The 17016-nt window shown below is 39.8% G+C and overlaps 1 protein-coding gene across 2 annotated transcripts; it reads right to left on the bottom strand.

The window, feature by feature from the left end:
• Positions 1 to 227: 227 nt before the first annotated feature.
• On the bottom strand, positions 228 to 16458 carry mapre2 (microtubule-associated protein, RP/EB family, member 2). 2 transcript variants are annotated; one of them, XM_049598200.1, is made up of 7 exons: positions 16358 to 16458; positions 6512 to 6639; positions 5694 to 5839; positions 5389 to 5605; positions 4493 to 4641; positions 1881 to 2039; positions 228 to 1648 (listed from the first exon to the last, which is right to left on the bottom strand). In XM_049598200.1, exons 2-7 carry the CDS (start codon positions 6630 to 6632, stop codon positions 1550 to 1552), a joined length of 891 nt encoding a protein of 296 aa, XP_049454157.1. In that variant the 5' UTR covers positions 6633 to 6639; positions 16358 to 16458; the 3' UTR covers positions 228 to 1549. The 2 variants fall into 2 exon arrangements, with proteins under 2 accessions (XP_049454157.1, XP_049454156.1); XM_049598199.1 differs by lacking the exon at positions 16358 to 16458 and adding an exon at positions 9802 to 10093.
• Positions 16459 to 17016: the final 558 nt, after the last annotated feature.

The raw sequence follows: 17016 nt of genomic DNA, 5'->3' as shown, positions 1-17016 counted from the left end.
ACCAAGATTGTTAAATTATCATATAATAATTATACAATCCTACATGTAAATTGCTCACTTCCTGTTTCATGCTATCACTGATTGAGAAACTTTCTGCCTCTACTCTAATGAAAAAAGCCTCAGTTAAAGACATAAATTATTATTGATAGTTACAGCTGTCTTAATTTAGGTCTTATAACTATGACCAATGCTGCTGCTGCTGCTAGAGTCACATGACGACACTCCCATGGACTCAAAACGTGATTTTATTACAGCAAATCCATCCGAATCTCAACATCTTTCAAATAGCAGGTTAAACATACAAAAAGCTCACTTAACATACTTGTTTTTTATTAAATATGTAAAAAGCAGGTCAAGTTATTCACAAATAAAATGCAAACATGCAACACGTTTTTTGGGGAATGCATAATGAGTGGGACATGAAAAAACACATTTACCATTCATTAATTATTGACAGTACATGTTTACATTCCTTTTCATTTACACAATAATATATAACTAAAGCATTATGGTGCACTGCCCAGTCCAATATTAGTAAATGCAATATTAAGAAAGGGTATACAATGTACTTACTGGAATATAGCATGGCAAATTACTCAGTGAACCGACTCTCCCTAAGACCTGTGGTTTTAAAAGAAAACATCTGAAATCTGAACAGACCACAAGTTCCAGCTGAGGTTTAAAACTTAAAACGCTGCATCATAATAAGACTACTCCACAATAATGTTTCTTCCGTCCCTACGTTTATGGCATACCAAAGTTAACTCTATTACCGAACCACCTTGTATGGTGTGAATGACACGTTGTTGAGCACACTGATTATCTGAAGTCTTGTCGTTTGTGAGGAAAGTTGTCAAACAGTCATAAGATGGCATTACACTACATTTTATTCACAATGCATTGACTGTATTGTCCTCCTTCATGAGGATGCAATGCAGACACTCGCACTATTCCTAAGGCGTAATAATAATAAATATGGTGAGGGTCTATGGACAGATTGTCCAATACAGAGTCAAATGTCAGTGCAACATATGGAAGGGGGTTAAATAAGAGCTACTACGAGCCCTTTCAGGGCTTTGCTTATTGCATTCTTGTGATTAATATTGTTGATATGCAAAATAAAAACAAAATAAAATGAAAAGGACAGAAGCTGGGAAGGTAACACTTGCACTGACAGGTAACAGCTACCCGTCTAAACTTCAGCATTTCATCACGTCTACTGTAGGATTTGAATTGACTTTCCACCCACGCACACACACACAGTCCTCGGATACTTCTGTGATGGTCTGAGCTTGTTCTGCTGGTGGAGGTCGTCACCACAAACCTGCCACAGCAGTTCACCAAAAGTCACAAAAAACATCAAACAGTGAGCAGAGGGGTACAAAAAATAAAATAAAAAACTGTGATGGTGCTTCTACTCAGGAGGTTGCTTCATGTGCTCAGTCTTGGAGAGAACAAAAAGAATAAACCATGAGGAAAAAATCAAAATCCTTTAACAGTTCTCACATATTAAAAAGAGGGGTGTGACTGCGGTGAGGGATGATGGCAGTCAGTATTCATCCTGCTCCTCCTGCTGATCATCTGGCGCCTCGTCATGGGCTTGCTGGTCCACTTCCTGTCCGTCACCCTCAGCCAGCTCTGCTCCCTCCTACAAACAAGGGGGCAAAGACAGCTTAATAGAAGTGCTGCTGAAGAATGCTCCGAGGCAAACACATGTGATTACACACAAAGACTGACTTCTTATCTCTTTCAACCCCACAATAAGTTCCACATGATTTACCACCAGGAAAAATGGGACTCACGCGTTTAACTGCTTATCTAAAAAACAGCCTCCAACTGTCCTGAATCCTGCTCAGATCAATCAAAAGTCACACACTGACCTGTTCGTCTGAAGCGTAAAGGACCTCCATTAACCGATCGACAAACGGGGCATTTTCTTCACCCTGTTCCTGGCACAGCAGCTCCACCTCTCGCAGCTTACTGAAGTAGTAGTCCCTCTCCTTCTCCACTCCTTCCAGTGCCAACTTTAATGTGTTCAACTACAAAAATAAAAAGTTATTCTTTGTTAGCATCAATATTTAAATACAGACAAACTATGTGGACTTTGGTTACAGACAAAAGGCGACAGATAAGCAGTCACAGACGCAACCGGACAACCAACAGAAGAGAAACACACACACACACGCACAGAGTTACATTAAACTGGTGCTGCTTAAGGCAGCTAGATTTAAGACTTTTTAAAGCCACTGGGAATTAAATCTAAGACCAGTTTTACAATCAACGAAACTGGAAAAAAAAACATGAATTGACATCAGTTATGTGGGGTTAGGGAAAATTTCTTAATTGCAACATAAAACCTGACTTCTTTGTTTCATGGTGGAGACAAGGGCAGATCAGAACTTGGTAATATCTGGCATTTGTTGACGAGTTTTCTCGGAGAGAGAGCAGTTTGAAAATGTTTTTGCATAAAACACACCGAGCCTCGTTTGCACTGCATTGTACCAGTTATAGCATTGTCACAAAATCTTGGTTAAATAACCAATTTTCATTGAATTTGCATTCCCTATGTCATCCAGGGTACAGTGACAGCTAGCTAGCAGACAGTGGATCCTCTGCTCTGGGCATCCTGTTTGAACACAAAATGAGCGTTGTTGGTTCTGCTATCCTGATCTGTATGACGTTATTGCGACATGCACTTGGAAAATTGTTTAAAAATGATTAAACGTTATCAATTATTTTGAGATTTTATAATTAAACATCAGAAAAAAAAACTCGTAAAATCCTACTTCCAATGTCTTTGCATATTTAAGAATTTTGAAAAATTGATTTAAGACATTTTAATAACAATAAAGGCCTTATTTTTAGATAAATTAATTCAATAACAAGACTTTTTAACCCTTTGAAACCTAGAACAACATCACTTTCAGATGCCTTACACAAGTATTTATAAGCCTTTAAGCCCTGAGCAAATTGGTGTGATTTCATTCAAAAACATTGGAAAAAAAGGCAATGAGCAAATTGGTAAGAAATGTCCCAAAAAATATAAATAAATAAAATAAAATAATAGATTCATAAAATTCCTTTTAAAAAAATAGGAAAAAGAAAAATGGTGGAAAAAACTATATTTATTATATTTGTAATAATATTTAAAATTATGTTACAGAATTATTATACTTTTGAAGCACTCTTTCCTGGTCATGTCCTTGTTTGATTGTTTATAACTTTTTAAATAATAATAATTTTATTGTATTTTTTTATTTGAAAAATTTCTTGCTTCATTTTTTTTTTACCTGACACAAGCTGTCTAAAGTGCACAGGTCACATGAAGCTAACATTGTCCAGAGTAAGTCACTTCAATGATTACTGTATGGATTGGAACTCAATCTTTATTTTATCACTGTTTAGATAACCTATTGCTCCATTTCGTCATGTGTCAAGTAAAACTAACAAACATTCTCTTCATTTGATTTAATTTTCAATTCAATACTTTGAGGGTTTTGCTGGCTACTGGTCACACCACATAAACACGTTCCAGCTCAAATTCAGAATGACTCAATACATTTGCAGAAACATGTTGGATCTCATAATGAAACAACATGACACAGGTTTTATTTTACTAAACTGTGTATGTGCAGCTCTAAATTTTAAACCTAATCAGCCACATACAGTGTCTAAAAAAGTATTTAACTGCATCTTGGATTTTATTTACTAATATATATATATATATTTTTTTTGCATGTCTTTCTTTTCACCACATTAAATCACGGTGGAGGTAAATAAGACACTGATCAGCAGAGAAAATAAAATTTAAAAAAAATCCCTGTTTCAGTAAATATTTAAAATTACCTTTGGCAGCAAGAATGAGCCATGATCCCATCAACAAAGCCAAAGTGAAACACATTTGTTAGACTAGATACTTTATGATGTTGGTCAACCTTTTCATGTTGAAGGCAGTCTTTTATTTAAGAGATTAATAAACTTTCTAGAGAAAAAGAAATAGTGTTTTTAAAGGTTGCTGCAAAACTGTTAGTGGAGGTGTTCAAAAATGTTGTTTAATTAGTTAGGTTCAGTTGCATTTCTCTGGTCTCAAAGCACACTGTCCCTTTGGAGCTGAAACTATCAGTCGATCAGCCAATGGACAGAAAATTAATCTGCAACTATTTCAATCTATTAATTGTCTCAATAATTTCAAAGCTTTTCTTTGTCCTTAGCATTCTGGACACAAAACACTATTTAAAAATGCATCCTTGGGATCGAGGACTCTATAATTTTAGGCATTTTTCGCTATTTCAAAACACTTCACAGATAAAATGATTCATCCATAATTAAAATAATTATTAGCTGCAGCCCTACTACCATCAGTGAGGTTTACAAATGAACACAGTCAGTGTTGGAAGTAGGAATGTGAGCAGTCTGAAGCAAACAAAGAGTTTGGTGGTCTAACTGTTGGTTGGCAGAATTATTGTAAGAATTGACGTTTTTATGAACGTACCTGCTCCGTAAGTTGTGTGACCTGTGCTTCCAGTTCTTTCTCTCCCTTGGCAGGAGTTGGAATTGCAGTCGCAGGGATCTTTTTGGCTGACGAGGGTCTGGATGTTGGTGTTGAGGACTTGGGGGTTGTGGAGCTCGACCTTGATGCTCCTACAGCAGACAGAGGGTTTATTACTCAGGGATGGGTGGCTGGCAACTAGTAGTGACTTAAGCCTTGGTCAGACTGCCAGCCCAAAATCATTTTTTTGGGATGTCCAGATTGATTTTACGAAGTCTTAATCCATTTGAAATGTGATTCCAATTGGATTTCCACAGATGTGTCTCAGTCCAGACCCTCCGGCTACTCAAATCCGATTTCAAAATGTCTTTGAACAAAAAATAAAATGACAGCATCAAATCCAGAGTGACAAAAGTCCTGAGCAGATCCATGCTGCTACCAACAGAGCACTAAAGACGACAACATGAGGAACAACAGTTAGTGCCAAAACAAATTGTTCAGAGGACCTCCATTTCTCATGCTTCCACGCTGAAAAGATTCGACACCAGTGTTGCTATGTAGCTACCAACGCCTTCGTCGTTACCACAGCAACCTATACAGATTGGTTGGTGATCTCTGGACACACACCTCTGGTCTGTTTACTTGCAAATAACAGTGCGGGAAGTCTGTCTTCAAGATCTGATTTGAGAAACAAATCTGATTTGCCTGCAGTCTGAGCGTAACCTTTGCTATTCTCTCACATGAAATTACACAATGTGTCTGTGTTCAGAGCTTGGACGCGCTTGAGTTGTTGATGTAAAAATAAATACCCCCACAGGCTAGGTACATAAATGACAACATGCCCTTGTGTTTGCAAACATTTCACATATACTCGGACAGCAAAAGCAGATGACGCTTACCTGCAGTAGGGGAGCTGGCTGCATGGTGAGACTTCTTTGGCAGGTTGAAGATCTGCTCACCGGGGTCAGGTGGGGGAATGGCATCCTGACCCTGTCTGGCTGCAACCGGGTCATACTCTTTACCATCGTAATTGGCATCAAAGAACTTCTTAAACCATTGGATGAAATCAAGATTGTCTTGAAATCTGCCTTTAACAAGTTTCTCCACGGGAATAATCTGAATCAAGGGGGAAAAATTCATGCAAGTTACTCACAGTGCACAGCAGCACTGAAAATGCAGATAGCCATAACGAGATTAAACTCACCTTGTCCACATTCATCCGTTTGAAGGATGCCTGCAACAGCTTGAAATTGTGAATGTACTCATGCTCCAATTTAGCTTGAAACTTGACCTTCTTAAGACTGATGCAGCCAGGGAAGAGCAGATCCATGAACTGGCAATAGGCAGCTCCTAAAGACGTTATAAAATGTCAGTTGAGTACATAATCCCTTGCTTGAAAATTAGAAAACTAGAGTCCAGATATAGGCTGGGACTTATCATGCCTGCCATTGCACGACAAAAAAAATCCACTGGAATAAATAAAAAAATAAAAGCCTGGGAGCGTTTTCTATGTCCAGATCGATGACCCGGTTTCCTTAAAAAGAAAACTATAAATGCAAATTCTTAGTAACATGGCCATACCGAAGCCTAGTTAGACCATCTGAAAAACAGGGCACCAGCTCAACCTGTTAGCGTCCAAGCTATCGGATAAAGCTCACATAAACCCAACTACAGAGTGTATAAGAGGTAATCTGCATCAAACAAGGAGCTTACACCTTAACAGAAGAGGTGTGTGTGTTTGTTTCTGTGGGCAGAGAGTGATTGAAATTGGATTACTCAGTCACAGCAGGAAAACACGGCAGGCTACAAGTTTATTTATAGACAACTCTCTGCCAGGGAGAGGTGAGCATGTTTCCACAGGTTGCTTTAACTGCCATCTTACAGAGAATTTATTTTAACCCTGTGCTCTACAGGCGAAGATGTAATCTCTTAAACATGCGCCACATCTCAAACAGCTTCTTTGACACACGCAGCACAAGCAGAGGGAAGAGGATAGAGAGAAGTGTTTCACTGTGTTCTCACCTGAGGAGAGCTGCTCCACTTTCGTATAGTTTAGGCAGAGAATGTCGTTAACCCAGGCAGTGATGTCATGCCTGCTCATAGTCTCCTGGGTTATTGAGGTAGAATATACGTTGACCGCCATCCCCCAACTGCAACAGAAAAAGAACTCTTAGACACAAAAGCAATGCATTTGGAATAAAGGTGTTGTTTCCTATTTCTCAATTAAGTTGTCATCAAAAGAACTGTACACATGAAACAAACAACCAAGCCTTTAGTGCATGGCTTTAAAAACATATAAGTGAGTTTGTCATGTTGCCAGTCTCAGAAACCCGTTGGCTTTTGACTGACGACGATAAGCCTCTGAGGGCAGCAGCCAATATTTCCAGAGAACCGGTTTAACAAGTGTCTTCATCTTCCGTGAGCCGCTCATTTCGGTTAATATCTATGAATAGATATCTGCATGTGAGTGCTGATTAAAAAAATGGAATATCTGGGTCCTCAACAGGGGGTCCTCAAAGTTACTGCAAGCCGGACTGCCCAATTAATGTGCAGTAATTTAAGTTTTGATTTAAGGTTTTCTTTCTTTTGTCTGAGAATACACATTAACAAGAATCCCACACATTATTAACTAAGATAAATTGGCATATTTGTTAAAAAAAAATCAACAATTTAATTTAAAGTACACAACCCTGATGATGGGCTAACTGTTACCCATGATCCTTGGGATATCGTGTTAGCTATCTCGTGCTAAATGACTGTGCAGCACCTGTCCATAACAGCGAGGCAAACTAGTTCGCTAATATTTACATACTATTAAAACATATTTGCCAGTTAGCTATATTATTATTTCAAGTGTAGACTTTCTTGTAAGCCACAATGGATTGTTTTGTAACTTTGCAAGCAAGAGACGTTTAAAAACATGATGTATACATCTATGAATCTCTCAAATAACTATTATTTAAGTAGCTTAGTAATGTATGCGCCATAAAAGGATGTTTGTAAATGGCACCGAAGGCCGCTCTACACATTATTGTGGGCTCAGTTTAATCACAATTTAATAAAACACATGTAGCAGGGGCTGCCTGCTCTGTCTCTGTTTCAGCGAAGGTGTCCTTGGCCTGAAAAAGGTTGAGAACCCCTGATCTAATATAAAGCTAAATCGTCGTCCGACAGTCGCCGACGGGTTCCAAGACTGCATTTCGGCCAATGTGTTCCACCTCCCCACACGGACTGTTTACTGCCGCTCAAACGTGCCTGTAGTCCGAGTAACGTTGACCAAACGAAAACCAGAGCGCTTCAGATTCCAAAATCTTATCTCATTATTATGTTGCTTTGACTTCAGCTCTTTTAAAACATGTTTCTAAATCCAAGTAGTTTTCTAACACACCTTTTTAGCAATGCACCTTTCTTATCCTAACACCTAGGCTGCAGCAGACCTTGTAGGCCCTCTTTGAATTTGTGCCTGGGATCCTTTAATCTGATTTTACCTGCATGGTAAACAGAAGCCGTAACAACGTCAGATTAAAATGATGCTGTAATTTTACCTGCTTGCTTCCAGGACACCTACCCCATTTACACAAGGCATATTCAGGCCCGTATACAAGCAATGAAAGCATACCATGGCATGTGCCAAAAAAAAAATGTATCAGGGCTCTCAAACTTTGATCCTGAAGATACAGATTGAGCAGTAACACAGCATGGCCATAACACAATGTCAAAAAAGCATAGTACGCTTAGTAACAGAAACATTGTTTACCCCACATTGGGATTAGCTAAACAGCCAAGTATATCTAAGACACGCGGAGAGAAAATTGAACTATTTATCAGGTCAACAAATACCTTGTTTGCCTTTTGCCTGTCAATATGTGTCTTAACTTTTAAATGCAATGCAAAAATACAGGGTATGTCTGTGGAAATCAGTCCTTTAAAGCCAATTTGGTAACATGCTAGGGATATGTGCTAGGTATGGGGGCAAAACCTGATAGTATTGCAATAGTTTTTGTGTCAATACAGTATCAATACATAGATGCCAAGTATCAATTGTTTAATTAAATCAATTAATACTGCAAATACAAATTAAAGGTTGGGTAGCCTACTAAATAACAAATTAAACAGCTTTTTCAGTCCACTACACATATTTTGCTGCACTAAAAATAACTGATGTGAGAAACTTTATCTTGTTGGATAAAACAGAAGTTTGTGAACGTAATTTACATTCGAAGAAAGGTAAGAAATCGCAATATATCGCAGTATATGTGACGGCAATATCGCAAAACTTTAAAAATAGTAATAATATTGTACCCTGACTACAGTATGGTGATAACATGGTATCATGGGCCCTCTGGTGATTCCCATCCTTCCTGTATACTCGCAAAAATATGATAAAGTAGCACTAAGTTATAATCATACTTATACATTAATCAAGTGTGCAGTCCTCTTTAATTCCCATGACAGATATGAAGACTGCAGCATGACATTTTAATCTTAATTCAATGATAGGGAACAGCAGGACAGCTGCAGTAAAACACCCATCTTTATTGGTTTATGGCGGCGACTGATATGGCGTTAAATCATGCTAAATGATCATCGGGGCAATAATAAGCCTTGAGAGTTAAAGTTGGGCTATCACAGCACTGCAGGAGCAGATCCTCGGTTGACTGATTCTCGGGGAAGGAAGGAAGGAAACTGGGCCAGCCGATCTCATGTCAACAAAGCGGATGTGTGTGCAGCTAGCATGCTTTGTTAGCCGGGCAGGGATAGCAGCCGACACCGGGGCTGGGCTGATGCCTGTGTGTCCAAAGAGGGGGAGGATTCAGGCTTGTGTGGCAGCAGTGAGGGGGGTACATGCATTAAAACACCCCCGTAAACACACACATATCGTGATATTGTGTGTTATTAGATAGCTGCGATGTGTCATGTCACGATGGGGATATACTAGCAGCAGCGGCGGCAGCAGTTGCAGAAGCGCAGGGGCGGCTGTCTGTGTATCCCTGTCATTTCACAAGCGATCCACTCCCCCAGTGCCATTGCGCACCACCACACTTGACAACATTAAAGTGGTGCCAGCTTTAATTTGGGGTGCTACACACCAGCAGGAGAGGGGTTTGAGCTTTTAGGGAGCTTTTAGGGAGCGAACATGACAGGACACTGGGAGACAACAAGGAAATCGCGGATGGGTGCAAAGCAAAACCAAACACTCGACGAGGAGGAGGACCAGGCCGGAATGCAGGTTTCTGTCTGCAGCAGTGTTTGTCCTTTTAGGATTTATCTTACTGACATGAAATCAAATGCGGATCAGTACACTGATTTACCTGTAGGCGCGCTCTCCCCGCACTGTATTTTTCCTGTAAGGAATGATGTTGGTTCCGTTGTCCGGGACGATGTCGTTGTTATTCTCTCCATTTGGGGAAAGGGCTTGGGTGGGACCGGGCATTTGGGTCTCTAAAATGTTGAACAGATACTCTGTTCTCTCTCTGGCCGGGAAAAGGAAACCAACAGGAACGATGCAAATGCTTGGAAAATGCCGCACCTCCGGGGCTCTTTCCCTTCTGTCTGCTTATTCTTCACAAATCTCTGCCCTAATGACGTTGCTGCACCCTGCACCACGTGACTGATGGGGTTGGCTGCCTGTTCCTTATGGTGGGCTATTTCAGTACACCAAATTACATTGATCACTGCTTAAAAAAAAAAAGGCACCGTCGCCAAATCTGATCAATGCAAGTCGCTTTTGAGATGCAGATTAGTGACAGCTCATCAAATGCTCAGAGACCAGACCCAATCATGTGGGAAGTATCTGGGAAGTATGGATCTGATTAAAAGGAAAATGCAGCCCACCCAGTTTCACCTTCACATCTCTAGGTGATTATATGATGACAGCAGCAAACACATGTGGGTACAAAGAAAAAAGCAAGCAGCTCCTAATAGATAGATACAAATGGTGCTGATGAAAATGATTGCAACACATGATATGAGGAAGTGTAGAAAATACTTTGACTACTAACCACATGAATTAAAATATCAATTCAACTGCTAAAATGTTTAAGTGCTGCAACAATGGGTCGCTTATTTGATTAATCAATTAATAAATTAATCAACAGAAACTTTATCAGCAACAATTCAGATAATTAGGGATGCACGATATCAGATTTTTTTTGCCGATATACAATATGCCGATATATAACAACTCTTTTGGCCAATACCGATATTGACATGTTTATTTCTTTCCCCATCTAAGTTTAGTGATCAAGTCTTCTGTAGTGGAATTAACATCTTATTACGCATGCATACGCTTACTGTGATGGCCCACCAGCAGATGGAGACATACAATACATTGCTTTACAGTGTACGTTATATTTATTCATTGTTCAAAATGAGAAAAATCTTGTTGGCTGATTCTGATAGTTAATTTTAAAGCTGATTTTGGCCGATACCAATGACATGCTGATATTAAAAGCATGTTGGCCGATTGTGATAGTTAATTTTAAAGACGTTATTGGCCGATACGGCTGACGTGTCGATATAATCAGCATGTTGGCCGAGTCTGGTAGTACATTATATCTATTAAAGCTGATATTGGCCGATACCAATGACGTACCAATACTATCAGCATGTGGGCCGTTTCCAATAGTTAATTTACAAGACAATATCGGCCAATACGGATGACGTGCCGATATTATCGTGCATCCCTACTGATAATCTATTGTGTCAAGTCCTTTTTAGGCACAAAGTAACTGGTTCAAGCTTTTCAAGTGTGAATATTTCATGTTATTTACTGACAGACAACTTTATGTCTTAGGATTTTGGACTAGGGCTGTGCGATATCACGATATATATCGTGTAACGAGAGAAAAATGTGGGACAACTTTTTATTCATTGGATTAAAATGTGCTATATCGGGATAGGCATCGTTATCGGGATAAGAAATGACCTATATCGGGATATGAGATTTTGGTCATATCGCCCAGCCCTATTTTGGACTGTTGGTCAGACTGTGGGAACTTGTGATGGACATTTTTCACCATTCACTAAAAACTAAACCATAAATCAGTTAAGCGAGAAAATAGTCAGTAGGTTAAGGGGTAATAAAAATATCCCTAATTAATCCTGATTGTTTTTGGATAGTAAAATGTCATTAAAAATGGAGAAAACTTCCCAAAGCCCAAGGTAATCTTGTTTTGTCTGACCACCAGTCCCAAATATTAATATAGTCAATTTACTATCATAGATTATTAAGAAACCAGCAAATATTCATATTTCGGAAGCTGGAACCAGTGTATTTTTGCACAATAAATGTCTTTAATAGTGAATTGATTATCAAAATAACAGCCGATTCATTTGATTAATCAACTAATCGTTTAGCTTTATAACATGTATGAATTTACAAATATCCAGTAGGGTTGTAACACTGTGCTTTATACTTCAAAGACCTAAATTCAGTGCACGTGGTGCTGTGTGGCAGCCCTGTGGTTGCTAAGCTATCTCCTGTTTGTGTTGCCACATCTGTTGTTTTCTATTGTAAAAACACTGCTTTTGTTTTCTGTTGTATTTACTGCTGAGCAACGGCTGTGAGTGGCTCAGAGGAAACACTGTTTCAGTCAAGTATTGTGCTGCATTTACACGTAATTCTTAACTTTAATTTATTCTTGCTATATTGAGACGAAAATTGAAATTTGTCAGATTGTGAGACTCACAACGTGTCCAAATTCCCGTGAATCATTACACCCCTGATATTAAGAGATCTGTATGAGTCAAGGCCGACTCCATCTGACTTTATGTGAACGTGGTTAGTAATCAATGATAAGAAGCTGTTGCATGTAGACCAGTAGGTCATGTACGATGGAAAACTGGTTGGATGACACAGCTCCATAACGCCACAGAACCAACACAGCTATGATGTTTAATACAGGAATGTTATGCATGAAGTGTGTCCAGAAAATCACACGGCCTCTAACTCTTTTGTGGTCAGGACTTTCACACCCTAACAGCAAAGGCCTCTGGGAAAACAATACAGCTTATTCTGTAAAGTTGTTCTACTGCCTTGATTTCTTTCCTTGTTTGCTGCTTCACCTTAAAGACCATCTCCTGTGTTGAATTTAAAAAACGCAGACAGTCATTTTGAGATCAATACAACGATCCATCTATGGCAGCACCATCAGTCCAAAGGTCAACTCACATTTTTGGCCAGTAATGCCTCAAATGTTTTTTTTAGGCGTAAACATTTTTTTCCTCTGAGTTTTCTTGTGTGAGAATGAGTCCAAAAAGTAGTCTTGTGACAGTCAGCCGTGTCTAGGGTTGGGTATCTGAACTCAATACCTTTAAGGTCATGACCAAAATAACCCAGTAACAAGCAGTATCAAAACTTCTCCAGTCAAACGATACCTGCATTCGATGTCTTGGGTTCCCACATCCCCCCCAAAGCAACTATTTGTATAGGTATGCTCAGAGCCAATCACTGCAAGCCTTCTTTGATTTAATGTTTGACGTATGATTGGCTCACTACCACAGCTGCTACAGCCAATACAGTGTGTGGCGTGGGAAAGTCGAGCATGGTGTCAGAGCTGGCAGTTCAGTGTGCCAAGATGCCACCAAAACTACATGCCTGTGGTGTCAGGTGGCATTTTACACAACTGAGAGCTTCCATTCACATGACTGGTGTTGAATGAATTAAAAAAATACTATCAAATGAAGTACTCAAATTTGTAATCTTTTTAAAATTAAACCTAGCTCGAGCCAGGTCGCTAGGCAAGATGTGCTGTTATAACACACACCTTTTTTGCTTCCTGTGGCACAAACTTATCAAAGCTCTGCCTTAGTGGAAATACAGCATCTTTTAGAAGATTTTAACAGGGTATATCAAGAAAGATTTAACTCCAAAGCGTACAAGTCCGCCTCCAATTTCAGTGTCAGCAGTTTCTTTTTCTGTCAAAATGGCAAACAATGTTCCAAACTGTCCATCGCTGCTTTTACACTTGGGTAAGGGATGGCTAATACTCACATTTGCTCACCATGTGTGTGCTCACATAAAACAGCTCCTCTGGTGCCACCATCAGGCCAAAGTTGAGGTCACTTTTTACCCACAACTTTCTTATGAACTTTAACACAGAGCCTGAAGACAGACTGATCTCTCATAATTCTCTCATAAATCTAATAAAGATAAATTTCCAAAAAAATGGCGTCTGATTAATTTTACCAAATACTATTGACCTACATTTTTAGTTCTGTCTTGCTGTAACAGTTAATCCAATTTCAATACACTTCTGAGCCTATTACTCAACAGGATTTTCATTCTCCATACTGTATGTATAGCCACGGCGTGATGTAGTCGCCTCCTGCTGAAGCTTTGCTTTGCAGATGTTTCAACACATATTCCAAATTCCTGCAAAATTATGGCCATAATTTACATCACTCTCATGTATTCAGCTTTAACTAATCACACAGAAGCTTTTAAAAGTCACATGTCTGCAAAGCGGATGTATGTGCCACGGATTGCATATTTGACTGTGACTGCAATAAATCACCCTTGTACTGAAATGTGTATTTAAGCAACTGCTTCAAGTGTTTTTAATATATTTGAAAATCTTAGAAATAAATCAAGGCAGTGGTTAAATACAGGATATCCATCTCTTGGGTGGTTACTCTCTTAGGACATATATTCAGGATCCCCTGCCTCTACTGGGTCAAATGTACACTTTAAGTCTTACACAAATTCCTGCAGAGCCAAACATAAAGCATAATCTCATTAAATGGCACTAGAAATGTCTCCAAAAGCAAACTGTGCTACATTTCCACTACAGCAATGCTAAAGGCCCTTTCAGACTGGAAAGTGACAGCTGGTCTTATCACAATCTCACAACAGCAAGCACAAAGGTCTGCTTTGTATCAGGCATCAAGCGGCAAACGCATGACATGGTCAAACTTCAGGGGCAGCAGGAAATCGGGAAACTGTGTGCTTGTTCACACGGGCAGCAAACAAGTGCATCCCGTACTGTGCCACGGCTAAGTTGGGTGGCAAAGTTATCACCAAGCTGTCATTGAAATGAACTTCACTTCGCAGTGTGACAGGCCTGCAGATGTCACAACAGGGGTGAAGCACGCACATGCTGTTTAAAATAAATGTCCGGACTGTGAAGCCTAAGAATTAAAGATGAAAATGTTAGGCCAGTAAGCAGCTCATGATTTCTGGAAACAAACATTGCAGTTAAGTTTCTCAAATGTATTTTTTCTGGGGGCTTTGAGCGCTAAAAGCCAAGTGCCATCTAGTTCCATTAAATTCCAGAGAAGGCACACATCTCTACGGCTGATATCTCCGACATTTGCAACTCACACCAAAACAATTTTGACTAACAAACAGCACTACAGGTCAGAGGAATAACATGTATTGTTGATTTTGGGGTGATCTATTCCTTTACACGTATTTAACTGCAGCAAAAAATGAGTCACGTTCCACCTTTTTGCCTGTCAACCCACATCTGAAATGAATTGGGGTGCTGCGTTTTATTTACCCAGTGTTAATGTCCATTTGAACATGGCCTCAAATGTGTAAAGACTGGTGGACTGAAACTTTTGCAATAAAAATACAGACTAAATATGCAGCAAGCCATGAAAAGAAATGTCAGACAAATTTATTTGTCAAAGTCCAATGTTGTAATTTTGGAAAATTGTGATCTTACTGTATGTACCGGCACCTATGCTTTGTTTTGTATTTTTGGTGTGGTGTATTTCTTGTGCCTGATCGAGGTTTAAGTAGCTATGGTAGTAAAAAGTGGGCAATTGTCCAGAAACACATAATGCAAGCAAGATAATCTAGCTATAACAGCTGCTGTGTTTTGCATACACTTGCCTTACAGTCTCTGTTGGTGCTGTTAGGCTACAGTAAATCACTCGGCCGTTGTACATGAGCTCATTCCATTAGAGGAAAACACAGAGCTGTGCTTGCTCTCTACATTCATATCTCCCAAGGCTTTCTCTTGCACTGAGATCAAGTGGGTGGGTGAGGGGTAGCTGCTCCACCCTACAGACCCAGCCCTCAATATCAAGGAGGTCAGGTATTGCTCTACATTACAGGTTGTGCCAGTTAAATTGTGTGCTAGGTAATGGTTACTAATGAGAGGAGGGTTTTTAGAGTCATGCGTGTGCAGCAACATTTTCAGGAAAACCTCAAACCTGCACAAAATGAGTCAGGGAGGGCCAGAACCAGAGAAGAGGGAGCTCTGATGATCTCACACTGATCTATCTTACATGGCATCTTTTTTTAGCTATTCCTTTAAATGCAACTTGTGGGTTGAGCTAAGTTTGCAGTTTGAAATAAGAGGAACTCTGCAACCCAGACAAAAGACCTAGGATGCCCACGATCACCCCCTCTTCTCCTCGTCTGTCCCCACTGCACGCCACTGCTCAGAAATCGCTTTAACTGGGGAAAACACCAACAGTTTTTTTTGCTAATTTCTGAGCTTTTCAAAGCAGCTCTGCAACAAAGCAGCTAGCAGCAGTGAGTCTGTGAATGAAGCTAACTCAGCTTCGTGTTGGCAGTGACAGTTAAATGAGATACAATGATTGGAAAGCGAGCTACTACACAGTCAAACAATGGCAAAGCAAAAGAAAGAGTGTTGTTACCAAGCCGGACGGTACTTACAGTGACGGTGGTACATCTTGTGTAGCTAACCGCCAAGTTACAGTAAGCTAATTTTGCTCCTGCCAACACTTTGTGAGAGTAGTGACAGCCGACATATGCCCTGACCCCGGGTACCATCACCGTACGAGCCACCGACACACACGTAAAACGCTCTGCTTTGGGCATTTTCACACCGTGTTGTACGTCTCGCATAAAACTACACACTGTAATTGTTCAGCAAAGCAACTGAGACTCACCAGTGAACTCCAATCCGCAGGTTACAAGGTGTTAAAAAAGCAGTTTTCCGGCTGAGTCACCCCACCCTCAAACACCCATTCTCACTACACGGTGAGCCGAGAGCGGGCAGCTGATTGGAAGACGCTACATCGGTGTCGCAGCTGATTGGTCTGCATGTGACATCTGTCGTGAGGTTGACCAATCAGGGTTTGATGCGTTGAACATAAGGAACATCCGACAGCTTTCCGTCTTGTCGCTCTGTGTCACATCACTTTCCCCCACAGAGAGGAACACACACGATTTTCCTGAACCACTAAATATTTATTCAGCGCTAAAAACGACTAATTTTACCATGATTTTTCTTCCTACATATACATAAAAAATAGAGGGACACGTGGACATCTAAAAAATAAAATAAAAATTATGATAACCTGCTTTTTTGCCAATGTAAAGAACACTATGGTGTGGCGTGTGAGGTGCAATGTTAACACTAAAACTACATTTTGAATCATTATTACAGTGGTTTAATCAAGCAAAAATGGCAAATAAATGAATACATCTCCAGTTATGGCTTCTGAAATGTGAATATTTGCTATTTCTTTTACATTTGTATTATTTTTAGTTTAATATCTGAGCATTTTAGCCCATCCCAGCTTCTCAAATATGATTATTTGCTGGT

This window comes from Epinephelus fuscoguttatus, linkage group LG15 (assembly GCF_011397635.1).
Source record: "Epinephelus fuscoguttatus linkage group LG15, E.fuscoguttatus.final_Chr_v1".
In the NCBI taxonomy this organism is placed as follows: domain Eukaryota; kingdom Metazoa; phylum Chordata; class Actinopteri; order Perciformes; family Serranidae; genus Epinephelus; species Epinephelus fuscoguttatus.
Note: the sequence above shows the minus strand (reverse complement) of the source record. Positions and strands in the feature narration are given on the sequence as shown.

Coding starts and splice junctions, on each gene's coding strand:
- mapre2 (XM_049598199.1), bottom strand. CDS start 9,923: ATGCCCGGTCCCACCCAAGCCCTTTCCCCAAATGGAGAGAATAACAAC. Junction 6,640..9,801: donor CGGGGAGAGCGCGCCTACAG/GTAAATCAGTGT, acceptor TTTCTGTTGCAG/TTGGGGGATGGCGGTCAACG. Junction 1,649..1,880: donor TTTACGCTTCAGACGAACAG/GTCAGTGTGTGA, acceptor CCTTGTTTGTAG/GAGGGAGCAGAGCTGGCTGA.